General features: G+C 47.2%; 1 protein-coding gene across 3 annotated transcripts; it reads left to right on the plus strand.

Moving 5' to 3' along the window:
• Positions 1-7,260: 7,260 nt before the first annotated feature.
• Positions 7,261-26,104, plus strand: SLC16A6 (solute carrier family 16 member 6). 3 transcript variants are annotated; one of them, XM_047081529.1, is made up of 6 exons: positions 7,261-7,452; positions 14,228-14,466; positions 17,503-17,646; positions 19,694-19,822; positions 22,050-22,859; positions 23,735-26,104. In XM_047081529.1, exons 2-6 carry the CDS (start codon positions 14,235-14,237, stop codon positions 23,983-23,985), a joined length of 1,566 nt encoding a protein of 521 aa, XP_046937485.1. In that variant the 5' UTR covers positions 7,261-7,452; positions 14,228-14,234; the 3' UTR covers positions 23,986-26,104. The 3 variants fall into 3 exon arrangements, with proteins under 3 accessions (XP_046937485.1, XP_046937487.1, XP_046937486.1); XM_047081531.1 differs by lacking the exon at positions 23,735-26,104 and having other exon boundaries at positions 22,050-23,685; XM_047081530.1 differs by lacking the exon at positions 7,261-7,452 and having other exon boundaries at positions 14,014-14,466.
• The last annotated feature ends 1,686 nt before the right edge of the window (positions 26,105-27,790 follow it).

Here is a 27,790-nt window from a genome sequence, read left to right on the forward strand (position 1 = left end):
CAGTCGTCACGGCCTTTGGAACACCCTACCTAGCAGCCAATCTGGTTTTAGACAGTTTAAACAGTATGAGGCCAAGTTGAGATGCAGAGTGGATGTGAGGGCAATCTCCCCTTGGATGCCAACTGCAAGTTGGCAAGTGCGAGTTACGTGTTAAAATCAGAAACATCCACAAGAATGATTTGCCCCAGGCCCTTGGCTTGGGGCTCCGGCAAGAAAAGCCGTAAGTCTGTGCATAGGTCTAGACCGTAAGGCACACGAGGGCAGGAATATCTATGTATTTTACGCACTGCATGATCCTGGTACCTCGCCCGGAGGGAGTTCGATCAATACTGGCCGGATGAATGCACCTCACAGGATCCAACTGTGGCCAAGCCTGCTCTGTCCCGCCGGCAGAGCTCAGCCCTGTCTCTTCACTTCCCTAACCTCACATGGCCTTTCTGAGTTCCCCTTCCTCTGAGGTCCTCCCTCATAAAAGCGCACTTGTTGAAATCCTGCTTTAGGTAACAATCACACGTGTCCTGTCTTCTGAACTAGACAGTAAACACTCGGAGAGGAGGGACCACATTCTCTGGGGTGTGGTTCTGTGGCCCAGGAAACAACTGCATTCATCAGGGCTCGTGCGTGGGCTGTAATGAGCAGAGGCTGCCGGGATGGAGAGCCAGTGGCCGGGGGAAGGTGGGATGGACGCTCCCCGTCCCCAGTCCCACCATGGGCCCCGGCTAAGCATGTGGGCTCCCCTAAGGAGGGCCAGAACCCTCCACCGACCACAACCACGGCCAGGGTCCCCTCCTGGCCCCCTGTTCGTAACACAGCCTAGACCAGCCTTCCAGCTTCCACGCACCGTCCCCGACCCCCTAGCCATCTGGAAATGACCAGACGCACTGCTCCGAAAGGGTTAAAATCAAAGCTTAACACTGCGTATTGTTCCAGAGAGCAGCAGGACAGGCTGAGCATGTTTAGACAAGAAGGGGGGAGAGCCAGCATCTCCCTTTAGGCCAGAAACATAGCAGGAGAAGCAGGTTTTTATTCCTTGGCCTTGAGCGACATGATGGGTGGGGCACCCTCAACCACTGTGCACAGAAAGCCTGATTTAATCGGGGCCAAACCCAGTGGTCCTAGCGCATGGCCGATTAGATTTCGTGACCCACATCTGTGTCTTCAACTTTGGACGGGACATAGATTTATTCCTGAAAGCAATGGGATGAAAATCACTTTGCTCGGGCAATTCTGACTTTTTGTTTTGGGTTCAGTACTCTTGCAACAGGCTTGAGAGAGTTTTGAGAGGATGACAAAACTATAGGACCCATAAACTATCAAGACTGAGAAGTCTAGGGATGAATATCAGTGTTGAAATCAGGTAAAATTCACTCCAGAGCTAAAGAGACGCACCCAGGGATACATCATCAACGAGGCACTAAATGGTAACCGTGATAGAGGCCAGATCACCAGAGGCAAAGGTGGGGAGGTGACCTTCCCATCCTCAAACCCAGCACCTCCTGCTGTTTATCCTTCCTCCTCCCTCCCCCTTTGCCAGTCCTCGTAAGGTCTTTCCTGGTTCTAGGCCTCTCTGGTCTCCCACCAAGAGTCAGGGAAACCCATCGTGAGCCAAGCACAGCACTAAACTGCTAAGCCCCTTACACATGTTAACTCAGTTAACCTAGCTCCACAGCACTAAGCGCCCCAACGTGACCACCCTATGCAGTGAGTACTGTTAAGATAAGCAGTCTGAGGTAGACTGAGGTTAAGTAATTTGCCCCAGCAAGGTGACACCGCTAGTGAGAACAGAGCTGGGGTTCAAGGTCAGGCTCCAGAGCCCACACCCACGTGCATTTTTACATCTGTACTTCTCAATTATACAGCCCCTACCTGGCCTCCTAGGGCTCGCTGTGGTGACTCTCGGGTTTGTTCTATCTCTTCGGGGAGAACTTACCCATGAGGGCAGGGACCACATCCTCCTTGTGCTCCTACGAACATAGATCACACTCAGTGGCCTGCAAATTCTTTTGTTTGTGTAACCTCTAAGAGAATTTGGAAAACAATAAATCCCCTCCGTATTAGTCAGCTTGGGCCGCCAAACAAAATACCACAGACTGCGTGGCTTAAACCGTAGAAATTCATTTTCTCATAGTTCTAGGGGCTGGAAGTCTGGGATCAAGATGCCAACAAGGTGGGGTTAGGGCTCTCTTCCTGGTTTGCAGACAGCTGCCTTCTCTCCGTGTCCTCCCAAGGCCTTTCTCTCTCCCTCTTTGAAGGCCCCACCGTCAAGTCCCCGTCTAAACCTAATTCCTCCCAAAGGCCCCATCTCTAAAAACTATCGCCTTGGAAGTTAGGGCTTCAATATATGAATTTAGCGGGGGCGGGGGGCATAAAGGGCCCACACACTTTCAGTCCATACCAACCTCGTGCAGTTTTTAAATTCCATCCAATGTTTCATTGTAGCTGCAAAAGATATTGTTTTGTATCTGTAAATGTTGTATCTGTAAATGTTGTAATGTTGTAAATTACATGTGATTTACAATTTACAATGTAAAAATGTTGTAAATGTTGACTTTTACAGTAAAACTATTTTAAACCACTCTTTTTAACTGTATCCGGTGTAATATAAACGTCAGAGTCATCGGAAAACCATCACCATTCATTTAAAAATTACATGAGTTGATGAGGCATCTCGGTGCCTTGGTTAAGTGTCTGACTCTTGATTTTGGTTCAGGTCGTGATCTCACAGTTTCGTGAGCTTGAGCCCCACGTCGGGCTCTGCGTGGACCTGCTTGGAATTCTCTCTCTTTCTCTCTCTCTCAAAATAAATAAACTTCTTTAAAAATTACAAAAAATACATGAGAACATTTCTCATGAGGTCAGAAACTTTCTATCATTTCTTTTTTCCTTTTTTTTTCAAAACTGTATTTTCATTCTACATCAACACAGTATACTTAGATTCAAAAGTACTTAATCACCTTATCCTATGTCTCTGAACACAGACTTTGGGTATAAATTGAAATTTTGTGTTTTATGCCTCAAGTGTAAAAAACAAAAATCCCTTTTGGGTTGAATGATGATCATAATTATTCCTATAAGTGATCATTTATAATCAAAGAAAAAACATTGTGCATTCGGACAAGTTATTACTACTGCAAAAGCATCTTTATGAGATGGACTGGGGGATGGGACATATTGACTTGACGAAAGAGGCCTCCCTGACACAGTATTTCAATATTCACCGCAGAGCCATTTTCAGCTGGAAAAGTGCACCCTAGTGGGATCCTGGCTCTGGTTACGAAGGAGAAGTCAGCCGTGCAAGGCTAACGGAGCACCAGGCCTGCCCCACAGTGGGTTCTCACACAAATGGGCTTTAGGAAAGAGCTCATGTTCTGAAGCTGATTGCAGGAAAACCGTCCGTGCCTCAGGCCCCTTGGCAAATCTTCAAACCCCCTCAGGAGCCCACATTCCCATTAGCGGGGGCCCTGCCTCGCCTTCAAACCATTAGATGTGAGGTGGGGGGAGGCTCCACAAACCACCAGATGAACCCAACACATCTAGCTGGAGTTCCTCCAAGGAAGTTTCTCTGGGGTTCTCTGCCGTCTGGAGGAGCAGTCAAGTTTTAAAGCAAGAATTTGCTTCAGTCAAATTACACAGGGCCCCCCCCCCCCCCAGAGCCAGCACAGGCCCTCGGGTGAGATAATGGGGTGGTGGTGCAGAGACAGGAAGAGAGACAGTGGATGGACGGGCGACCAAGACCTCCCACAGAAGCCCCCTCGAATCCTCTCTGAGCTCCAGACAAGATTCCTTTCAATCTCCTTACCCAAGTTTAAGTTCTCACGGGCTGGTAAATGCAGTGAGCTTATTTGCAAGCCAGGGTCATATCTGCCTAGCAACCCAACGTGAAGAGTAGAAGGGCTACGAACGTAGACGGAGAACAGGCTGGCCAACTCTGCACAAAGGAATCTGTTCTCATGCAAATGACCCGGAGCAAGATGGCTAGCAAGAGAGAGCACAGAGGATAGGCTCAGGAGCCAATTTATTTCCCCCAGAAGATGTTGAGGGACTTTTTAAAGGGCATCATCACAGCCTTGCCCACTGTAAATGAAGGGCCGGAGGGGCTCTGCTGCTCCTTGGCTTACGGCAGACACAACAGAAGAGGCTAAAAAGGGAGCTGAACCCTTAACTTAATATCCTGATTTTTCTGGTTCTGTACTCCAGACTCCAAGGGTTCTTTTGTTTGTATTTAGAACCAAACAGAGTTAGTTTTGTTTGGGGGGGTTTGATTAGCATGGCAATGCTGTGCTTTCCCTCTCTCTGCTATCCCTGGAAGAGTGAGGGGGGAAAAAAAAAGCAAGGGTTTTCACGCTTGGTCTCACTAGGAAAGGGAACAAGGTGAAGCCAGCCTCTAACCAGGGCATGCAAAAGTCATTGGTTTGTGGCTGGCAAGACTGGGCAGAGATTGGGTTTCCAGCTCCCCTTCTCTGTTACCCAAATGCAGGTGGCAAAGTATCGTCTCCGGTGAGCTTTAGTTGCAGAAAAGGGCCAGTGTGTGCCTATATTGTGAAACCTCGGGTGAATCCCTCCAGTGCTGTGTGCCTCAACTTTCCTCATCTGTAAAATGGGGATGGTAAGGATCAACTGCAGAATGTTACTGATGGGTTAAAGTTAGATCACATGTGTGGCACTTAATACAGTGCTGGGAACAAAGCAAACATATGAAAAAATTGACAACAGGTCTAACTAATATTAGTAAAATAATAGTAATGTATTATTGTTGTTGTGATTGTTATCATTGTAGTTACGCCTCTCCAACAGCCAGTGCGTTCACTCTGGTCAAATACTCAGATGTGAGTTTCTCAGTCATTCATTCATAACTAGAGCTTTTGGTATGATTTGCCTAATATTTTAACCTATTTTTAAAATTTTATTTATTTTGAGGGGCACCTGCGTGGCCCAGTTGGTTAAGAGTCCGACTTTGGCTCAGCTCATGATCTCATGGCTCATGAGTTTGAGCCTACGTCTCTACGTCTCTCTCTGTCCCTCCCTCACTTGTGCTCTCTCTCTCTCAGAGCGAGTGGGGGATGGACAGAGAGAGAAAGAGAGAGAGAATCCCATTGCCTAATGTTTTAAATCAAGAAACTGAAGCACCGGGAACTTTCTGGACTTGATTAGAACCACTCGGTAATAAATAATGGGCTACCTCCATAGGTTCCCAAGACCCAATACAGTAGATGCTGTGCCATAGTGAATATGACAGTTCCATACTAAAAACAGTGACAGGTCCTAACACACTGTAAGGACATTACATTTTAGTGGTTAAAATGTTCGTTTTAGTGATTAAAATCAGTTTTGAACATCATCACGTGTGGATTCTTTGAACAACTCGACAAACAGATGGCTTGGTATACTGGAGTCAGCCATCATACTTGGTAAGCCATAAATAATAACAATAATAATAACGGGTACGGAGGGCTCACCATATGTCAGTCACTTTGATCCACACTTCACAGGAATCATAAATTAAACCCTTCAATCCTGGGAATACCACTATTGACCCCATTTTATAGATTCGAGAAATTGACGCCCCTAGAAGTTAAGTTACTTTCCCACAAGGTTGCCAAGCGAATCAGTTGCCCTTGGCTGTGCATTACTGGCCGAAACAGGGCGCTTCACAGGAACACACCTGCTCCCCACCTACCCCACGCCAGACCTTGTACCGGTACAGGATGGCATTTAACGCAGTCGACCCTATCCCCAAACCAGGAGAGAAATCAGGCACCCACTGCAAACGGATTTTTATTAAAACTCAAATCGCTGACTCCTCCCGGTGGCGACCCCGCGTGCACGCGCCCCCAAAGTAGGCTCTCGAGTTTCTGACATCAGAACCACATTCTCGAACCCCAAAAGGAGGAAGCAGCCCGTACCAAAGTCGGCAGGGAAATGCAGAGAATAAGGCCTTTGCTTCCGAGCAGGTCTCCAATCAGCCCTGGTAAGTGAGGTGGAGACCAGGAAGCCAAGTCGGCGCCCCCGCGCACTCCGAAATGCCTGGGATACGACACACTGCTTTGTCCCCATAACTGGTTTCCCGGGCATCATCTGCTGAGTTCGCAGTGACCTTGGGGTCGGGGACTTCGGGATGAGGGGCACGTACTCCCTAAACGCCCGGGTCCCTGCCGTACTGGGGGCTCCCAGCGGATTAGGCGGCCATGCACCTGTGTGCACGTCGCCAGCCGCCTGGCCGGGAGGATGCGCGCGCGCCCCGACCCGGGGATGCTGACTCAGCCCGGCTGCTCACATCCCTTTCGCGCAACGCGGATGCTGTTGGCGCTGTTGCTGCTGCTGCTGCCGCCGCCGCTACTGCTGCAAAAGGGGGAAAGCTAGGCACTCGTAGCAGCCGGGCCGCTAGCTCTCTGGGGCCCACTGCGGCACTCCCTCCCTCCCTCCCTCCCCCCCCCCCCCAAGGAGAACCGTGCGCGAGTTGACGAAATTGGGGGAAGTGGGCGCTGGAGGAGGAACTCGGGGTGCGCGGCGCCGCGCGCGCAGCTCACACCCAAACTGGAAGGAACCTGTTCTGCTCCGGGCTGGCGCGGAGCCGCCGCAGCCGCGAGCGCCGCGCGGGTTTAGCCCCCGCACCCCCAATCGCCCCCCAGCCAATCCCCAAATCCTCCGGGGGTACTCGGCGGTGGGCGCTCGGGGAGGGGGGGGGACTGAGGGAAGGGAAGCGGCCCTGGGGCCCCGCGCGCGCGCGCGCGCCCGGCCGGGGGTGCCGGAGGAGAGGTGCAGGCGCCCCGAGCACGCCCGCGCTCCCCGCTAGCGGTGCAGCAAAGCGCCGGGGTCCTGTCGGGCAGGCGCGCACAGCCGCGCCCGGGTCGGGTGGGGGGAGCGGGGCGGCGTGCCAAGGACCCCGGCGGCAGGGGCGGGGGTGGCCCCGCGGGACCCCGCCGTTGGCACCAGACGGCGACGCCGTTACCTTCCGTGACCCCCAGCCCGGGCCCGGGGCGGGCGCGCGCCCGGCGCGGCCCCGGTCCACGTGGGCCGGCGCGCGCGCGCCAGTCCGGCCCCCTCCTTGGCGGCGCTCGGCGCTCGCAGCACATGGTCGGCGGCGGCGCGCCCCCGAGGCCGGCGGAGACCGGCTGCAGCCGGTATAGGATAAGGGATAGGCAGCGACGCGGGGCCGGGGCGCGGGCAGCCGCACGCAGGGCCCGGGCGCAGGCGGCCGGGGTGGGGGGCGGGGGGAGGGTGTGGCCGGGGTGCCCGAGGCGCGGCCGTGGGTGGGGGGCCGGGGCCGGGGCCGGGGCGCTGCGGGCCGGGCGCCCGGTGCTCACCCGCCGGAGCCAGTTTGCGGTAGGCTCGGGCCCACGCCCTAAGGGGTTAAACCTTTCTCATGTTACCGAGCGGCTTATAAGGAGGGGGAGGCCAAGCCTCCGCCTTATTGGGAGCCTTTTGGGGTTTATTCTCTTCCCTTCTAACTTGGTGAGTTGGTTTTATTATTTTACATGTTTAAAAGTTTGATTGTGGGGTGGGTTGTTTTTTTTTTTTTAATCTGTGTTGGGAGCTTTTTTTTTTTTTTTTTTTTTTTTTTTTTTTGGGCTGGTGGTGTGTGGGGTGGGCAGGACGGCGGGAGGAGACCACTTAACATCTTAACATTTTGGAGACGTTATTCTGAAAAATATTCTCTGACAGTTGGGAATGCCCAGGGCCACCAGGATGACGCGCTCTAAGCCAGTGTGGGCAGCTGAGAGTTGACTGTCCGTGGCCCTGGCTGGCAGTTGGGGTCCGGAAAACAGCTAGAGGCAGGCTTGGTTTTGAGGGCTGCCCCCCGCCCCGTCCCGGATTGGGGGTTTCAGGCCAGCGAGCGAGTCGGGGGCGCCCGCTCACCCCTGCGTGGATTTTCCGCATGAAGTTGCCCGCGCGTCACAGGAGCGAAATGTCAGAGGTAGCTTCCCCAGGCTCGCGCGCGCGCGCGCGCAGGCCGGCCACTGAGGCAGCGCCAGGGCAAATGGGAATCCCTGTCCCCCCCGCACCCCCCCCCAAGCCGACACACACTGCCGGGGCAGCCAACGTGACCCCGCATTGGGAAGGCAGAGCGCGCGGGTCCTACACCTTGACCGTCCGAGCTGTCAGCGCCTGACGGCTGGTCCCGCTCAACTTCCAAGGTTCCCGGTTGCGGCTGCCAGCCGCAGGAAAGCGCCCGTGTGGCTGAGCAGTTCCGTAGTGGCGGAGGATGATTTTGCAGAGGAAATGGGTTATTTCCTTCTGGGGTTGTTTTTTTTTTGCCTTTTCTTTTTTTACTTTTTTTTTTTTTTTAAATTAAATCCCCACCGTCCCCCCCAGCAGACAGGTGATAGAAGTTTGTTCGGTGGCATGTAAAATGTCACCAGACGCAGGGGGCATTAGCCTTAAGAGACTAAGCTCCCCGGAGCCAACTGGGGAAGGAGCATTACAACTTGACAACCTGGAAGCTGGTTTTGTTTGCACAGTTAGACACTCTGTGCGGGCTCCTTCTTGAAGGAGATGGTTTCTACCCCGAGAATGAGATTTCTCAGTTAATCTGTTTTGCAAATCCTACGAACATGAGTGTCTTCTCTGCAAAAAAATACCATGTGTTTCTGCTGAGATTTCTGAGTGAGGCTTCTTCCCATGTCCCAAGCACCATAACGCGGCATTTTGGGGGGTCAACGATACATCCTGCCCCAGGGATAAAGAAATACCTCTTCTCATAATTAAGGGAAGGGTAGCCAAGATAGAGAGTTCCAGTTCATAAATAAACAATGCAGCCAAGTGGAAAAGCGCCTTCTGCCTTAATGAGTACCACTAACTGTGAGTTTTCCTTCTGTGGTTTCCAAAAACTGGACTTTTTCTCAGTGGAACCCCTGAGGAGGACACTTAAACTAGGGGTTCAGATTTCAACATCATGATCTTGTAAAATGGGTGAATTGGTTTTATCCAGTGATTTCAAAGCTGCTGAGGCAGACCTCCAGGTTAGGTTTGGGACTTTTTTAGTAGAGAATTCAGATGAACTTTACCTGAATGCAGACTGGTTTTGACAAGGGTGGGGGGGGGGGCGGCGAGGGGGAAACGGCTTGTCAAAAGCTGTTCTCCAGGCTACGCCTTTAAGAACAGAGCCTAGCCCTGCTTTTGCGGAGGCTTGGCTTTAACCAGCAGCCATCACCGTTCCATCCAAAGCCTGCATTTTGAACTTTGCTCTAAACTGACCCTGGACTGATGCTCTGACGGTCTATAATAATCCAACATTTTGCATTCTTGATGGCCCCAAATCAAACCTTTACTCAACAGATCAAATCAGAGTGAAATTCCCAGCTATAGCAGACTTCCACACCTTGGCAGAATCCTCATTTATTGAAGGTGAAGACAACCAGATGCTCATAGGAAATATTTCAAACTGCCCAGCGTGTTTTTTCATTGTACTTCCTTTGGGAAAACATCAGGGAGAAGGCGGCTCGGCTGCCAGGAAGCCCCGTTCATTATAGAACTTTACAGTTGGGACCCTCAAGTCTGCTGTGGCTAAGTCCCTACTTTACAGATGATGAAATTTGGGGATTAAGTGATTTCCCCAAGATTGTGCAGCCAGTTAATGGTAGACAGACGTTCAACAAATAATGCCCAAGGGCCTCCAGACAACAAACGCGTGGGCTTTGGCCCCAGAGGACTCCAGAGTGGAGGATGAAAGTCTAACTCGGAGCAAGTCCGGCTCAAAGGCTGTCCTAGAACCGTAGCCTCTTAGGGCAGGGAAAGATCGGGACAACACTCTGTTTACCTGCTGACAACACAAATCAAGGAGCAGAGTGATTCACCCACTCAGCTTGCCTCACCTGTTAGACCCCCACACAGTAAACCAGCGTCCCTTCCCGTAAGATCCGTTCGCATCGACATAAAACCGAGGCGGTATTTGGTATCCTGGAATTGATAGACGATTCTAAGCAACCGAGTTCAAAATTCAGGCCTTTGTTTCTAGCCTTGTGGAGGTGGACACTTTTAAGCCGGTTGGCCTGCGGAATGAATGGACATAAGGAGAGGAGGCCAGGAAGGGATTTATTGTGCAAGTAGGGACGTCCTCACTTGGGTCTCATAGGGATAGAGCAGGGCACCCCTTCAGCAGTAGGGCAAGACTCCTACTTTGTCGAAGGAGCTTTTATTGAGCACGTACTAGGTGCCAGACGCGCTGCCGGGCACTGGGTCTGGAAAGAGCTGCTGGCTGCCCTTGTAGGTTCCTGCCCTGTGTGATCCTACATGCAGAACACAGAAGTTCTCATCCAGTATGTTCTAGAAACCAGGTTATTCTATGATTATTCTATATTGTGGTCTTCTCTCCAACGATAAATATAACAGGACGTGGGATGCTTTACGAGGATAAAGGCATACACTTTGGAGGAAGTGGGTTTGGGGGTGTCATCTTTGCTTTATGATGTCCCCAGTAATAATACTAAGAAAGCATCTGTCCTCCAAAACCCTAACAGTGCGGGTGAAACTTCTATTTGGATCTAGCTTCAGGAGAGTAGCACAGATGTAAAGCAAAGTTTAAAAAAAAAACCCAAAGGAATCGAACATAGACATAGAGTCAAGTCTGCTGTCTTCCAACCAGCTGCCAAAGATCAGATCTGAGCGGTGTCCAACTACATTTCACCCACATTTGCAAGAACCATCTAGCATTTGCACCTTCCTCCTAGCTCCCGGCTTTCCCTGGACCACCAGGTTTGCCCAGGGGGAATCAGGTGATTCACAGAACTCGGTGCTGAGTACCACAGTATAAACTGGTAAAGCTGAATGGAACCTTAAAGATTCTCCAGTCCAACCTTGCCATTTGACTAATGAGGAACTCAGGCCCAGAGAGGTGCACTTGACTTTCTCAAGGTCACACAGTTAAGTGGTGACACAGCTAATGGAACTTTACATAGGGAGGTCAAGAGAGGTCTTATCATTGAAAGAAATTCTTCCCAATCTCTGCCTAAAACAGCCCCTTCCAGGCCTTTAAAATGCTGTCCCTTAGGCTCATAGGGCGGGACGACGCTGGGAGACAGGAGATTTGATTCTGAACAGTTTCGGTCAAGTGCCTTCTCTTCGGTCTAGATTCCACCTTTTGTAAAGAAAAATTAGTAAGATTTTACAAGGAGACGGACAAATGAGCTCTAAATTCCCTAACATTCTATAATTCTAACACCACTCCGGGCTACCGGTTGGTGGAAAGTGCACCCATTTTGCACGTTCAAACCACAGATCATAACATGCAAAGAACGAGTGAGATAGATACCTATCACCAGAGTCTTCTGCTGATGGATAGGTAATCTTATCTTCATACCAAAACTACAATCCTGTCCTAAATACAGTCCAACAAAAAGACGGTCTCTTGACCCTGTGGAGGCTTTAGGCTAGAAAGAAATTCAGTCTTTGGGGCCTTTATCAATTTTTTTTTTTTTTTTTTTGCCTTTATCAATTTTATCCCAGTCTTTTTATTCAGGTTGGTCCTGAGCCCTAAGATCTTAGGAGCACCCTTCTGGGTTAGAACAGTCATGCCAGAGGTCCTTGGACTTCATTGCCACTTAGTCTAACTGCTTGTCAGAAATGTGCTGAACTCTGGAAGGACATGGCCGAGTGGTTTCACTATGCATTTCAGTCATAGGGTTCCTATCATTACCGTCAACAAGGACTTAAGTCCATGGAGACAGAGACCATCCCTCTGTTTTTCACCGTAGTATCCCGATGCCTAGCATAGGGTCTGGCCCCTCCTAGGTACTTTGTTGAAAAAAATAAATACAAGCTGTGTGAAAGGTTTGGGGGCAGGAAGGCAGAAGGAGGTACAAAGAGAGAAAGGCCCCAGGGTTTGTTTTCCATGAGCCTATTATTTCCATGAGCAAATAAGGTAAACACAAACAACACCCCATTACTAAGTGATACCTGTCACAAGAAGAGAACCCCCTAGGTTGAGTTGGTCAGAGGAAGCATTATGGAAGAGAGAAGATTTGAGGGAGCAGGGTCTGACAGGTGCCAGCTGCAAAAGTAGGGGGGCAACCAGTCCCTGGAGCCGGGGGAGAGGGCCTGGCCATGGGCAAGGTGGTTAGAGACTAGCGGGCAGGGAGGAGTCCGTTTGGACCACAGCCTGAGTCAAGTCTTAGAACGGGAAGCAAGAAGGCTACAAAGATAGGGTGGGGTCCAACGATGAAGGCATGGAAAGCCAGGCTAATCCATGGGTTTTATCCCTCAGAAAGAGGAAAGCCACTGAAAAAGGCTGAGCAGAAAAATGTCATGACAGTGCAGCATTTCAAAGAGATTAATCGTACTGGACACTCGGAGCCAGTTAGGCTAGTAAAGGCGTCTTGGGCTCCGCAAGGAAAAGTCCAAACTAACAGCCTGGTAGGGGGATGAAATGGAAGGGGTGAAGCTAAGGACCTAAGCTGGGAGCTCCCACCACTTCCCTCTCCCTCTCCCCCAACACCTCTCTCTAGGGATAAACACCAAATACTAGATGGACCCCATTACTGGGAAGTACTTTTTGTGGGGTTTTTTTGGGGGGGAGGGGGGTTCTAGACCTTCAGCCTAGTAGTGTTTTCACACCCCTGCCCCAGCTGCCTCACCTTGGGAGTGAATTTTGAAAGTCTGATGAAGGAGGGGTGTTGTGAAAACCTCATTTGCGGGAGGGCTCCCGGCTTCTGTCTTAAATCAGCTGCTTTCCTTGTTGGGGAAGGCTGATGCCAAGCTGTTCTGTCGCTGCCCAGCCTACATCTTGATCCATTTAACTGGCCTTCCCACCTTTGCATGTGCTCTCAGAAAGGATGCACTGACACACAGCAAAACGCAGAGGCCTTTGCTGCAGAGGGCATAAGCTTTTTTAAGCATCTTATGCCCTATTTCGTTCAATCAAATATTTAACAGTGAAGGACAAAGAGTGAGTATACTGTCCTTTTAGAGTCCCGGTCTACAGTGCGAATGGCACCATCGATAGGATGAAGGACACTAAGTTGGGTCAGATTTGCTGCTTTTTATGATTTAGAGAGTTAACTCAGAATGTGGTTAGATCCCAACACCAAAAATTGGCAAGTCCGCCGGAGAGATGAGGTTGTGTCCCGTTATTTTTCAGCTGCCCTCCAACATCAATAAAACCTGCCTTAGTACTTGAACACGACAACCTAATGGCCAGGAGAAGGACACCGTGCATCCTCTAAAAATTCAACCTGTACACAACTGTATGATTGTAGAGAATTCTTAAATTCAAGAGCTCTAAGGCCACGGACTCATTATTACAGATAGTAATTCTGGGTTGGGCTAGAAACACATCACCGTCTCAAAGCGCGTAACTGCAGAGGCTCTGAAAGCACACTTCCCAGAGGGGAAGACGCAAGGTCAACCCCCCTCCCTCCAATGTGAAGTATAGTGTTTCCCCTTACTGGTGGCGTTACAGGCACAGGTCTGTTTGTTCTGATGTTTGTGGCAGTTCACATGCAGAAGCATACTGAGGTCAGGGCAACTTGGCTAGGTTCACTAGCTGCCCAGGCCTTGCAAATTTTCAGTGCTCTATTCGGTCACTGAGTATGTGTCAGTTGCTAACACATCAAGTAGTGGTTAACTTTGAGGAACTTACTCACGATGGTTACATTCTGTACGTGTAGGTACATCCGCATGGAAAATGCCAGATCATAATCAGAAGGAGAGGTAGCTGATGATCTGAATGGCTGGGGGCATCAGCCAGAGACACATAGGATGCCGCAAACATTTATCCTATGGAAGATGCTAGATGGACTGTCAGTGTTTGCCTCTTAGCCTCCCTTTTCCTAGGCTTCATTTCTGATCAACATTATGATCAACCCACGCTTCCTTTACACCTAACTTGTCTTCGAGTTCAAGGTCAGCATCAATACTCGGTCTGGTGGCCATTCTGTATCCTTCAGGGTGCCTCTAACTACGCTGTTCTGATCCCTTTTGTTTGTTTTTTCCCCATTTAATTATCACAGCTGGGAAGTCTTCCTTCCAGATTCTTTGGGGGCTCTGTATACAATACAAGTCTTTGGAGCTCCCAAAGAATCTGGAAGGAAGACTTCCCAGCTGTGACAATTAAATAAGTGTGCAATTGTTATCCAGAGACTTTATAGTAACCGCACATTGTTCAAATATTCATCACCCTAAGAAATGCGGTAAGTAGTCCTTATCTGTTATGTTTGCTAAAGAGTAGCAGAATCATCAACCCTCATGCTATTGGCTGGTCTGATTTTTTTTTTTTTTTCACTTTTTATTTCAGATTAAGAATGACCCAGAAGACATCACAGCTTTGTTCCAGAGCCAATGTTTATACTCAAGTGCCTGACGGAGGATGGGGCTGGGTGGTGGCTGTGTCTTTTTTCTTCGTTGAAGTCTTTACATACGGCATCATCAAGTCATTTGGCGTCTTCTTCAATGACTTAATGGACAGTTTTAATGAATCTAATAGCAGGATTTCGTGGGTCATATCAATATGTGTATTTGTCTTAACATTCACAGGTTGGTACCTCTTTCTGTTTAAATGATACGGAAGCATGTGCCGCTCTTCATTGGCTTAACTACATGATGTACTCGCCATATTGGCAATGCGTTCCTCATATGGCCCATGGGCCCTTTCTAGCCTCAGTTCAGTAATAGGGTTTTCAGGGGCTTGGGGATGGCGAGTAACAAGAGGCGCTGAAGGAGACAGCCCCGTCTGCCTGCCCTGATGGCCTTCAGTTTATACGCACATGCACTAGATACCTACTGTATGCATAGTCTTAGGATACGAGAGATTACTTTGAGGCCCGCAGTAAAGCCCCGTCCTATGCAGTCATTTTCTGAAGAAGCAACAGCAAAAGCACTTGCCATACTAGCCCTGGTCTCATAAACGCATGCTTAGGAAAGAGGTCGGGACGTGTAAATGTGGATGCGTGAAGAGCAAGAGGATGTCAATCAGGATATAATGTAAAATTGCAAATCTTATCCAGGAGGGACACTCTGAATGCAGACAGCCGCTTCCCTAAAGGATTTCACTGGCTAACCAGAGTGCCTCTGAGAAAATGGGGTTTGAGTATACTTTTCTTATTTTTTTATTTTTTAAAATTTACATCCAAATTAGTTGGCATCTAGTGCAACAATGATTTCAGGAGTAGAATCCTTAGTGGCCGTTACCCATTTGGCCCATCCCCCTCCCACACACCCCCTCCAGTAACCCTCTGTTTGTTCTCCCTACATAAGAATCTCTTATGTTTTGTCCCCTTCCCTGTTTTTATATTATTTCTGTTTCCCTTCCCTTATGTTCATCTTAAAGTCCTCATATGAGTGAAGTCATGATTTTTGTCTTTCTCTAATTTCACTTAGCATAATACTCTCCAGTTCCATCCAAATGCAAGATTTCATTCTTTTTGACTGTCGAGTAATACTCCATTGTATATATATACCACATCTTCTTTATTCATTCATCCACTGATGGACATTTGGGCTCTTTCCATACTTTGGCTATTGTCAACAGTGCTGCTATCAACATGGGGGTGCATGTGTCCCTTCGAAACAGCACCCCTGTATCCCTTGGATAAATGCCTAGTCGTGCAATTGCTGGGTCCATACGGTTTTCCAGAGTGGCTGCACCAGCTTGCACTCCCATGTTTGAGTATGATTTTCAATGTGCTACTTGTCTCTGGGTCCCTTACAGGCCTGATTCTCAGGACGGTCCGTCTGTCTATCAGGGGCCACGGCAAGGGCTTCCAAGAAAACACGGCCACTGAACTCACCTCAGAAAGTTAATGGGGCTGAACTTACACTTCCCTAACCCTAATACCCTAACAGTGGAACTATTATCTCTGAATTTTTCTGTCTTTAAATGTAGTTAGTTTTCAGCCATATAATGTCTTAAAGAGGCAGCTCCATGGTTCTTTCCTATCGAGTAAAGAATTTCTTACTACTCCTCGTACAGTGTCCTGGGAGCGTCACAGGGGAGCTCTCCAGTTCCAGTTGAAGTCATTTACTTCATGAAATATGAATGTCTTCATGAGTATGAAGACGTTTACTTTAAAAAAATTTTTTTTTTTTTTACTGTTTATTCATTTTTGAGAGACCGAGAGAGACTGAGCACGAGTGGGGAAAGGGCAGAGAGAGGGAGACACAGAATCTGAAGCAGGCTCCAGGCTCCGAGCTATCAGCACAGAGCCCGACGCGGGGCTCAAACCGCGAGATCGTGACCTGAGCTGAAGTCAGACGCTTAACTGACCGAGCCACTCAGGTGCCCCAAGACATTTACTTTTTTAATTGGGGAAAGTTTACTCAGCAAGACAATGTAAGTGCATTCGAACTAAAGTTTTACCTTTGGCATTCTAAATAAAAAGATGTCAGAGCTTCACTTTGAGCTCTTTTATAATCAAAAACAATGATACAGGGGCGCCTGGGTGGCGCAGTCGGTTAAGCGTCCGACTTCAGCCAGGTCACGATCTCGCGGTCCGTGAGTTCGAGCCCCGCGTCGGGCTCTGGGCTGATGGCTCGGAGCCTGGAGCCTGTTTCCGATTCTGTGTCTCCCTCTCTCTCTGCCCCTCCCCCGTTCATGCTCTGTCTCTCTCTGTCCCAAAAATAAATAAATGTTGAAAAAAAAAAATTAAAAAAAAAAAAAACAATGATACAGTCAACAAGAAATTTCCCGTTAATACTATTATACCAGAAGATCATTCTTCTAAATGCTATTATGATACGAGTTAATGCTTTGCACCAGTGGGCCACCTAACAGCGATGAGAGCGGTTTCGTTATGAGCTCTACTCAGTACTGGTTTATAGTCCGCTAACAGAAGAGTTCTATATGGACTCACCCCAATGGAATAAATTTAGTCCTTTTTGTTTTGTTTTTTGCTTCTCTATCCAGCATGTTCTGTATTGCTCTCTTACCCAATTGTCAGTGGTTCCCTTATCTTGGTATATTCAAGTGAGTATCAGTGTTGGCCTAAATAACATACCACTAGGAAGCTGATCTGACAGACCCGAGTGTTCTGCAGGATACGGAGTACAGACCCTAAGCGAGTGAGTGGATGATCATCAGCCACTCTGAATTCGCTAGCCCCTAGCTAGCCTCCTCGTGGGGTGTTCAACTGAGCCTTCGCCGTACTTTCACATCATTTTCAGAAAAGTCAAATGAAACTGAGCTAGAAACTGACCCCAAAGGGAGCTTTCTAAAAAAGAATCCAAAGCAGTGACTGTATAGAAAACGAAGACGATTCAAGCCATCATAGGAAAACCCATTTTTGTCCCAGAATAGCACACATGACATGCATACCTAACTTTATAGGTGCTCGTGGAGAGCCCACGTCGCTTTCATCTAAAAATAGAGCCATATGTTTTATCCTATTACTCTGGCTTTCTCGTTAAGAAGCCCAAAGAATGTACTGTCCCGTTTGAACAAATATAACCATCGTGTGAAATGTATTATATATCGCACATCATCTCTCCACGTTCAAGACTTGAGAAGGAATCTTAAGAAGGCTAATGTTCATGCCTCTGGGAATTAAAATGTCGCATTATGGTCTCTCGCTGCAGCTCCCCTCTCTGCTGTCCTGAGCACTCGTTTTGGGCACCGTCTCGTGGTGGTGGCAGGGGGCCTGCTTGTCAGCACGGGAATGGTGACCGCCTCCTTTTCCAGGAAGCTGTACCACATGTACATTTCAATCGGCATCATATCCGGTAAGTGTTGCTCCTGGGCTCCAGAGTCCTCCAAATACTCCGTTTGAAAAACAAGGAAGGGGAAGGAGGGGGTCCAACCCAACATGTATCTTTTTTTCCCTTTCTCTTTTTTTCCTTTAAAATTAATAGTGCCCCAGATCGGTGGTTTTAAACTGGGCTGGATAGACTCCAGGGGATACGGGAATCTCTTCTCAGTGCCCAAGAGTTTTTGACTGTTTTTTTTTTTTCTTTTTTAATATTTACCAATGAGAAAGACAACTTCTCTTTTGCATTAGTTTGCAGCCCAAAGACATCATTTTCACCAAGTAAGATGGGAATTTCCTTAGCGGGTATTTCCAAAGTGGGAGTCTGAGACTTCTGGGCTGTAGGGGAGAAAGCAAGCATGGTAAACTTTGTCTCGGGGTCTGAGGAAACGTTTTTCCCTCTCAAAGGAGTGCCTACAGGGGCGCCTGGGAGGGTTCAGTCGGTTAAGCATCCGACTTCAGCTCAGGTCATGATCTCGCGGTTCGCAAGTTCGAGCCCCGCGTCGGGCTCTGTGCTGACAGCTCGGAGCCTGGAGCCTGCTTCGGATTCTGTGTCTCCCCGTCTCTCTGCCCCTCCCCGGTCACACTCTGTCTCTCTTTCTGTGTCTCAAAAATAAACATTAAAAGCAGTCCCTACATTACTTAACAGATGATATATGTATTTAGTTAAGATTTGCACAACTTTTCATATATTTCTGCACCTATCAAAGCTCATTTCTTTCTTTTTTTTTATTTTATTTTTTTAACGTTTATTTATTTTTGAGACAGAGACAGAGCATGAACGGGGGAGGGGCAGAGAGAGAGGGAGACACAGAATCGGAGGCAGGCTCCAGGCTCTGAGCCATCAGCCCAGAGCCCGACGCGGGGCTCGAACTCACGGACCGTGAGATCGTGACCTGAGCTGAAGTCGGACGCTTAACCTACTGAGCCACCCAGGCGCGCCCATTTATTTCTTTTAAATACAAGTCTTATATAAGAACTATATTCAATAGTGGTCTGTGCGTTGTGAATTATATAAATTCTTTTAATGCCGAAAAATAGGGGGAAAAAAACCACAGGAAACAGTTTTTATACTCCTGGCATCCCCGAACTGTTACAACTTTTCTAGACCTCTAATAAAATCCTTTTTTTTTTTTTTTTTTTTTTTGAGAGAGAGAGAGAGAGAGAGAAAGAGAATATCCCAAGCAGGCTCTGCACTGCCAGCACAGAGCCCGACGCGGGGCTTTATCTCATGAACTACTGAGATCATGACCTGAGCCGAAACCAAGAATGGTATGCTTAACTGGCTGAGCCACTCAGGCACCCCTGAAACCTTTTATTTTATCTTACTTTAGTTTTTACTACAGCACCTTTTTCCAGAATGAAATTCACTGGCTTCCAGAACTTAACGATTTATACAATAAACACCCCGCCCTCACCAAATAGTTTATAAAGGCAGCTTCTGTTTCCTCTTTTACCCAGTAATCATTTAGGAAATGTATTGTTTGGATTTCCAGGAGGTTCGATTGTCTGGTGGTTAACTTTTTTGGTATTATTTTCAGATTGTTATGCATCGTGACCAAAGTATTTGCTGGCACAAAAATCTTTGGGGAAACCAAAAATGTCTATTTGACATGGCACATAATATTAAAAAAAAACCTAAGTAATTCCTAAAAATACGTATGTACATACATACACTAAATTAAATATTAAAAACAGGGTCACCTGGGTGTCTCGGTCGGTTAAGCATCTAACTTCGGCTCAGGTCATGATCTCGGAGTTTGTGAGTTCTAGCCCCGCGTCGGGCTCTGTACTGACAGCTCAGAGCCTGGAGCCTGCTTCGGATTCTGTGACTCCCTCTCTCTCTGCCCCTCCCCTGCTCATGCTGTGTCTCTCTGTCTCTCAATAGTAAGTAAACATTTAAAAAAAAAATTTTTTTTCCATAAAAGATAAAAAAATTCAAAAAACACAATAATCCCAGATCTTTGCACCCTTCTGTAATCAATCGTTTGTGATGCTCACTCTTCTTTCTGGCTCTCTTTCAGGTTTGGGATTCTGCTTTAGCTTTCTACCAACTGTCACCATTCTATCCCAGTACTTTGACAAAAGGCGCTCCATGGTCACTGCAATTGCTTCCACGGGAGAATGTTTCGCTATGTTCGCTTTCGCCCCAGGTAGGCAGACCCTCGTGGTCCATGTACGGATGCGGGTTGGGGAAGCCCCTCTGCTCTTCTGGCCAACAGTCGGCTGACTCTACCCGTATTTGCCTTCTTTCCTGCAGCGCAGTTTGAGGATCTGTCCTCCCTCATCCCGTTTTAGGAATCCCTCCGCTCTAATACTAATCCGAGTTGACCTAAATAGGTCAACAGGTGTTAAGACGCCCATTCAGTGGGAAGGCTGGAAACATCCATTCCAAAATAACTAATTTAATAATTTGAGACGGGTCATACTATTATCTTTCCTTTGGCAAAAGAACCATATTCAGTGTGGATTTAAAAGGTGCTGATAAAGTTAGCTTTATTATCTGTGTGTAGGTAATCTCGCGGCAAAATTTTTCTCCCTAGTTTACTTGCTATCTCAGTGTCCGCAGGTAAATTTCACTCTAACCAGCAACAGACGGTTAACCTCGGAGACCCAGATTCGTTTCTTACTCTGCCGTTTCCTTGAAGAATGTGTCTGTGACTATACTTTGAGCGAAGGAGTTAATGTAGAAGTGTTTAGGGGTAACATGTCCTAGTGACTGACGCTTTTCACATAGTTGAGAAAAGTGAAATGTGTGTGTGCATATAGGTCTATAGGAAGGCAGAGAGACAGGGAAAATGTTAATTGTTGAATTTAAGCAAAGGGCGGGCAGTCACACACCCTGGTGTCATTCTTTCTGCTTTTCTGTCCACTTAATGTTGCGGGGAGATTCAGTGGTCTGTGAATGACCTGAGGGTAGGAACTGCATCTGGGCTTTGTTCCCTAGAAAATCCCTGCTACCTGGTAGGCAACCAAGAAATGTCAAATGGAAGGGCGCCTGGGTGGCTCAGTCGGTTAAGCATCCAACTTTAGCTCAGGTCATGAGATCATGGCTCGTGAGTTCGAGCCCCGCATCGGGCTCTGTGCTATTGGCATAGAGCCCGCTCAGATTCTCTCTCTCTCTCTCTCTCTCTGCCCCTTCCCTGCTCATGCTCTACCTCTCTCTCTCTCTCTCTCAAAATAAATAAACATTTATATAAAAAAAAAAGGTAAATGGAGGGAGGAATATTGCACCCACTTTTGCCAGATGAGCATAAAGCTTCTCAAAATACCCAAGCCTAAAATATCTTGCAGTTTGAAGTTTCCCACATTAATGGGAGGAACGAGAGGTGTGAAAACAGGCTATAAAAGTAACTGGACCCCCCCCCCCCACGGAATGTGGGGCTGCCTTGCTCAGCCTATCTTCTGGATAACCAGCTTCCCATGTCTTCCTACCTGTCAGCTCTCAAAGAATTAGAATATCATAAAATTCTAATGAATATCATTTAGCCTTTCTGGGATGATTACGAAGATACTTTAAGGTCTCGCGGGGGGCCTGCATTATTCAGTTGTTGCTGTGGGGCTCCCCTGCGGCTGTCTCCCCCAACCTCCCATTCCAGTGTCCAGCCTGCCCCTGGTCAGCAGCCCGGGACCCAGCTTTCCTGGCGGGAAGGAGCAGGACTCACACAGTAAAGGACAGTCTGCAGAATAGAAACTGTAGAACTGTGTCATCGTGGAATTCTGGGATCACCGTGAGCTTAGATGCTTCGTTTATCTTTCTACTTAATCCATGACTACCAAAGACTGCATGAGTGAATGCATAGTGATGTAGCTCAGACGTAGGAAATTCTGTCTTTTAAAGGCCAGACGGTAAATACTTAAGGCTTTCGCGGACTAGAAGTATCTGTCAGAACCCCTCACACTTTGTGGGTTACAGCACAGAGGCAGCCATATACCACATCGGCGAATGAGCGGGGCCACATCCCAGTCAAGCTTTAGTATCAAAGACACAGGCAGTGGGCTGGACTTGGCCTGCAGGCTGCTGTTTGCCAAAACCTGGAAGTAGGTCACCGGCTTCCTTCATTTCTCGTGCCTCCACCGGGCAAAACGCACCCTCCAAAGCTCTTCTGGGGACCTAGGCTGACAGGTTTGGGTTTGCATCTGATAATCCCTGTGCACTTCTTCCCCTGATCGGTTCAGAACGGCATCAAAGCCTAGAATGAAGGATACAGTACAGGTGGACCGCATTCACCCTGCCAAGTACTAACTGCCAAGTCCTAACTTTTACCGAAGGTAGTACTCAACCGGAACCCTTATTTCTGCTCGGTATTTTCTCCTGGGCCTCGAGTCTGTTTTCTGACCTTCGAATTTTTCTTTCTTCTTCGCCCCCGCCTCTTCAAGCAATCACGGCTCTGAAGGACAGCATTGGCTGGAGATACAGTCTCCTCTTCGTGGGCTTGCTGCAGCTGAACATTGTCGTCTGCGGGGCGTTGCTGAGACCGATTATCATCAAAGGACCGGGGTCCCCGAAAGCAACCGCACACGAACACCGGAAAGAAGTGCAATGCATGCTCGAAAATGAGAAAACACGCACCTCAATAGATTCCATTGACTCAGGAGTAGAATTAACTACCTCACCAAAAAATGTGCCTAGTCACGCCAACACAGAACTGGGGCCGAAGGCCAATGTGCAGCTGGTGAAGGCCAGCCCCAAGCGGAGCGATAAGAAAGCCCCTCTACTGGACTTCTCCATCTTGAGAGACACAAGTTTTATCTGTTATGCGTTGTTCGGTCTGTTTGCAACCCTGGGATTCTTCGCACCTTCCCTGTACATCATTCCCTTGGCCGTTAGTCTAGGCATCGAACAGGACCGCGCTGCCCTCTTATTGTCCACCATGGCGATTGCTGAAGTTTTTGGAAGGATCGGGGCCGGCTGCATCTTCAACAGAGAGCCCATCCGGAAGATCTACATTGAGCTCATCTGCGTCATCTTATTGACTGTGTCTCTGTTTGCCTTTACTTTCGCTACTGAATTCTGGGGTCTGATGTCATGCAGCATATTTTTTGGGTTCATGGTTGGAACGGTAGGGGGTACCCACATTCCACTGCTTGCCGAAGACGACGTCGTGGGGATCGAGAAGATGTCTTCTGCGGCGGGAGCCTATGTCTTCATTCAGAGCATATCAGGACTGGCGGGACCACCTCTTGCAGGTAATTTACCTACACGAAATCCGAACCCTTGTCTGCTATCCCCTTATGGGTTGTGCTGGCTTCTTGTGAGAGTCTTAAAACCTACTGGTTTTTATATGGTCCATAGAATCTCAGAGCTGACAGGATTAGAGATTACCTGAGCCAGCTCTCTTGACTTAAATAGGAGGAAATTGAAGGTCAAAGCATGTAAGCCAACAATCGTATGGTAAATGAGTGACCAAGTCAGGATTAGAAGCTCCGTCTGCAGTCCAGGCTGCCCCAACCTTTGGCTGCCATCTTGCCTTGTAAATGCTCAAGGGGTACCCATCGCTGTATAACCTCACTCATTACCCTCTGACTTTTGGAACCACAGCACAAAAGGACTTCTGTAAGTCACCTGCCCTTCTTAGGAAGGGTGTGAGGAAACTGAGCACAGAACTCACTCTGCAAATACTTAATTGATCACTACACGATATTCCCTGGCGGAAGGACTTGGGTGTGTTTCACACCTTAGCCCCGGAAATAGGTCCTCCAAAGTTATTAGGACAGAAATCTTGCCTCATCTTAAAAGAGCCCTAAAGTGAACTCAAGTGAAAATAATAGAGTTCTTTCTTCTCACTGTTTCCTTTTCCAAGAAGCATGCATCTAACTGTCCCTCGTTTTATGCTCCATGAGGACAGATTAGCCCGTGAAGAACAAGCTAGCAACCCAGTCGTCTCAGCTGTGCGTTTGTCTGACTTCTCCCTGCTCCCCAGTCTAGGGAAGACTCATACCTTCAACACCCTTTTTTCTTTCGAAAACCCAGCTAGAACACAGAAGGCTAAGCCACTGAGAAGCTTCTGGGTGAGAGAGGGTTTGTGGCCATGTTGCTAACAGATACGAATGCTTTCTCTCAGGTCTGCTGGTGGACCAGAGTAAGATTTACAGTAGAGCTTTCTACTCGTGTGCAGCTGGCACGTCTGTGGCTGCTGGGTGCCTCGCGCTTGTGAGACCTTGTAAAAAGGGACCATGCCAGCGTCATCCTGCAGGCGAGGCCCAGGCCGAGAATCCTCGTGGGAAAGCTTTACAGGACATACCCGAAGACTTTCTTGAAATGGACCTCGGGAAAAATGAGCATAAAGTTCACGTGACCATGGAGCCAGTATGACATGCTTTGCAGTAACGCCAGCCACCCTGTTGGCCGGGAGGTGGGCGGACGGTGGGCAGGGGGGACCCGGGGAGGTACGGGGGCTGTCGGCTCTGCGCACTTTCCAAACGACATCTTAAAGGGAATGTGTATGTGAACACGACCAACATCCTTTTCTTTTTTTCCCTTGTAAGTTTTCCTTTTTGCTTGTTTCTTAAGCCAAAACAAAAACAACCCAGCAATTTCCACACATCAATCTGGTCGTCTTCAGTAGCAATAAGAGATACAAAGAAGGACCCTTTGACTCACATTCCAAGTTTAAGACAGTGACGTGAATCGCCAGAGTGGTTTTAAGAGCTCTCACATGTGATAAACAACTATCTTATAAAACGCCATCGGCCCAGATCGCGGAAATGAAATTGGCCACCAAAAAAAAAAAAAAAAAAAAAAAAAAAAAAATCTTAAATCACCTTTCAAATTTCTCATTTTCAGAAATAGGAACAAATTGTTTAAAACCCCTTGGAAAACACTGAGGTCTCCATTAACAAATCATGGTTTCTCAGTTTTTCAACTATTCCATGGGAATGAAGTATAGTTTAAGACCAAACGTTCGGCTAACAAATTCTAAAATATATATATATATAACTTGAACTTCATAAATGTGAAGATTACCACTTCTTTCTACGGCCAGTCATTACCAGAAGTATTTCAACACAGAATATACAGAATGGCATTCAAAAATATGTTTCCTGTTGCTTTTAATTATTCCGAAATATGTGACTGTAGTATCTTTAATTTAATCCACTATTTATTATTAAGTTATTCTAGGATGATTAAAATAATCAAAAGAAGTAAAATCTGAGACCTAAGCATCATTTTTACCTCCTTTTGGCAATCCTTGAAATGCCTCAGACCTCTTGGAAAGTTACTCTCGTCCAAGGGCCAGGTTATAATGATTCTTCAATTTGATTAAAGGCCACATGTGCTAGTTAAAGGGGGAAAAAAAATAATGAAGAGCAAATCGCCTTAGCTTCTTAAAATAATTTGTTTTATCACCTAAGAATACTTGAGGATCTCCTTTGATTGGAATTCTATTTCATTGAATTGTTGAAGCATTTCTGATTTTTTTTTCTTCCTTTCAACAGCTAACTGTTGAAGCATTTCTGTATTTCACATGGGGTAGCAGAGACTTCGTATTTTACCATCGTACGTTACAAGTCGCCATTTACATCTTACATAAACCTTGATTGCTCTAAGTTGCCAGAGTTATCAGGTCAACTGGTCGTTGTTGGTTTGGTTTTTTGTTTGTTTGTTTGTTTGTTTGTTTTCGGAATCACACTACATGTATAGAATTTCTCATGTTACCATTTTTCCGTAAAGAGGGCAGGTGTGAGGGTCACAGGGGGGCTACTTACTTACATGTAATGAATCTCACTCTGCAGGTGATGGTCCCTCACCGCTCTTTGATTCATCTTTACTGTTAATTTATGACAACTCAGGGGGAAAAAAATATAACAAGCCTAGTTTGGTTACAGGTACACACAAGCTTGAATATTTCTCTGCACTGAAATGAAAGTGGCGTAGTTCATCACCACCTGCTACATTTTGTACAGCATTTTATCAGCCATAGAAGTAGGACAATCTGTAAAACTTTGGGGGGGTGGGGGAAAAAATGACAAAGTGTCGAAAACAGACACACCTGGAATGGTGGATGTAAGCAAATCTCTGTCACTGCTTGAGAAGGACTTTGAGCTTTGTGGCAGTTTTGTAGACTTACATGACTTCAGCACTTTACAACATTTTTTACTATGAATGTTCAATACAATTTAATATTTATAACTGATTTCTGAGCAATCTGCCATTCTGTTCACTGCATGAAAAAAAACTGTATGCCAAATTCAGTATGTCAATAATCAAGGTTTTAAATGTTTTGGAGAAAATTAAAGCAGGATTGCTGATCTGTTCTGTATTTGTGACATTCTGGTACTTCTACTAGATATGCAATAAATGTATGGCTTTTTTTTTATTTAAAGAGACGGATTCCTTTTTTAATGGACTCATCCGCATTCATTGTGTGATCCAATTAAAGTTAGAAAAACTCAAGGAAGATTCACTCCAAATAAATAATTTTTTTCACTTTGCTGCGGAATCTTTTAATTTTTTTTTTTTTTAACGTTTATTTATTTTTGAGACAGAGCATGAACGGGGGAGGGTCAGAGAGAGGGAGACACAGAATCTGAAACAGGCTCCAGGCTCTGAGCGGTCAGCACAGAGCCCGACGCGGGGCTCGAACTCACGGACCGCGAGATCGTGACCTGAGCCGAAGTCGGCCGCCTAACCGACTGAGCCACCCAGGCGCCCCTGTGCAGAATCTTTTAACTCTGCCAGAGATATTTAAACATTTCCAAGAAGTGTTTGTGGGACTTGATTACTTCTTAATGAAAAATATATAAATGAGATGATATCTCGGTCACCACAGAGTAGGAGCAAAGCCTATCGAAAGTAATAAATAGTTGAGACTATCTATATCCAGTTACGGAACAGTCCTAAGTAAACAGCATACTGTCCGTGCCAGGGATCAGCAAACTTTTTCTGTAAAGGGCCAGACAGTAAATATTTAAGGCCTCGCGGGCCAGGTGGGTTCTGTCACGACTACTTAGCCCCGCGCTTGTACTGTGAAAGCGGCACAGACAACATGTACCAGAATGAGCACGACTGCTTGAATAAAAACTTATGCGTGCATCCTGAAATTTGAATCTCAGAAAACTTTCACACATCATGAGGTATTATTTTGATTTTTTTCCTCAACCCCATAGAAGTGTAAAAAATAAAAACCAACCCTATCAGCCTGTGATCTGGAAAGAGAAACAGGCAGTGAACTGACTGGATTTCGGCCCGTGGACTGTGGTCTCTGACCCCCTGCCCCATTCGCATCCGCAACACTGGAATGGTCAGTGAAGAGGAACGTCGGGACTGACAGGAAAGGATCACTGTGGTCAAAGTGGCTTTTAGATCATGGGTGCCAAAGATAGGAAAGATCAAACAGCTGATAGCATGTTAATTACAGGTTTCCATTTCCTGGGATTAAAGAGATTCTGCTTTAACCTTGTCGACTTAATAACGGTCCAGTATAGGGGCGCCTGGGTGGCGCAGTCGGTTGGGCGTCCGACTTCAGCCAGGTCACGATCTCGCGGTCCGTGAGTTCGAGCCCCGCGTCGGGCTCTGGGCTGACGGCTCGGAGCCTGGAGCCTGCTTCCGATTCTGTGTCTCCCTCTCTCTCTGCCCCTCCCCCGTTCATGCTCTGTCTCTCTCTGTCCCAAAAATAAATAAACATTGAAAAAAAAAAAAATAACGGTCCAGTATAAATGAAGACTACTTCCCTCCCCAAAAGTAAAATCATTTCAGAGGTAAAAATGAATGAAGATCATGTCTCTTTTCAGACAAACGCGTCCCTAATGTATCCTTCCAAATGTATCCTTAATGGATACAGTGGCTCCAAACCTTTAAACAAAGGTATCAGTTTTGTACTTCCATAATGTGTAATGTAGCCTTTGTGCATTTATTTGCCTTCCCTTGGGCTTAATGCCTGGTGATACGGAAACAGAAGAGAAAATATAGATCCTAAGTCCGGGCTCCCATGGCCTGCTATCCATTCAAATCACCCAGAGGTATTTACATTACATTTAGATTTTTGTACTCTTTCTCAAATATCCTAAATCAGATATAATCACGAATGCCTATTGTAAAAAGCTCCCAGATATCAGACTCACTAATAGGGATTCAAAGTTCAGATACTATTGCCTTTGGTTATGAGCATTGCTTGAAA

The sequence above is a fragment of the Lynx rufus genome, unplaced genomic scaffold (genome assembly GCF_022079265.1).
Source record: "Lynx rufus isolate CCGP_SWC_20201006 ecotype Redwood Valley unplaced genomic scaffold, mLynRuf1.p SCAF_18, whole genome shotgun sequence".
NCBI classification, from domain to species: domain Eukaryota; kingdom Metazoa; phylum Chordata; class Mammalia; order Carnivora; family Felidae; genus Lynx; species Lynx rufus.

What these genes read in the sequence shown, in the direction of transcription:
- SLC16A6 (XM_047081529.1), top strand. Translation starts at nt 14,235, where the DNA reads ATGACCCAGAAGACATCACAGCTTTGTTCCAGAGCCAATGTTTATACT. An exon ending in ATTTGTCTTAACATTCACAG is followed by an intron (nt 14,467 to 17,502) that starts GTTGGTACCTCT and finishes CTCTCGCTGCAG; the next exon opens with CTCCCCTCTCTGCTGTCCTG. An exon ending in GGCGGGACCACCTCTTGCAG is followed by an intron (nt 22,860 to 23,734) that starts GTAATTTACCTA and finishes GCTTTCTCTCAG; the next exon opens with GTCTGCTGGTGGACCAGAGT.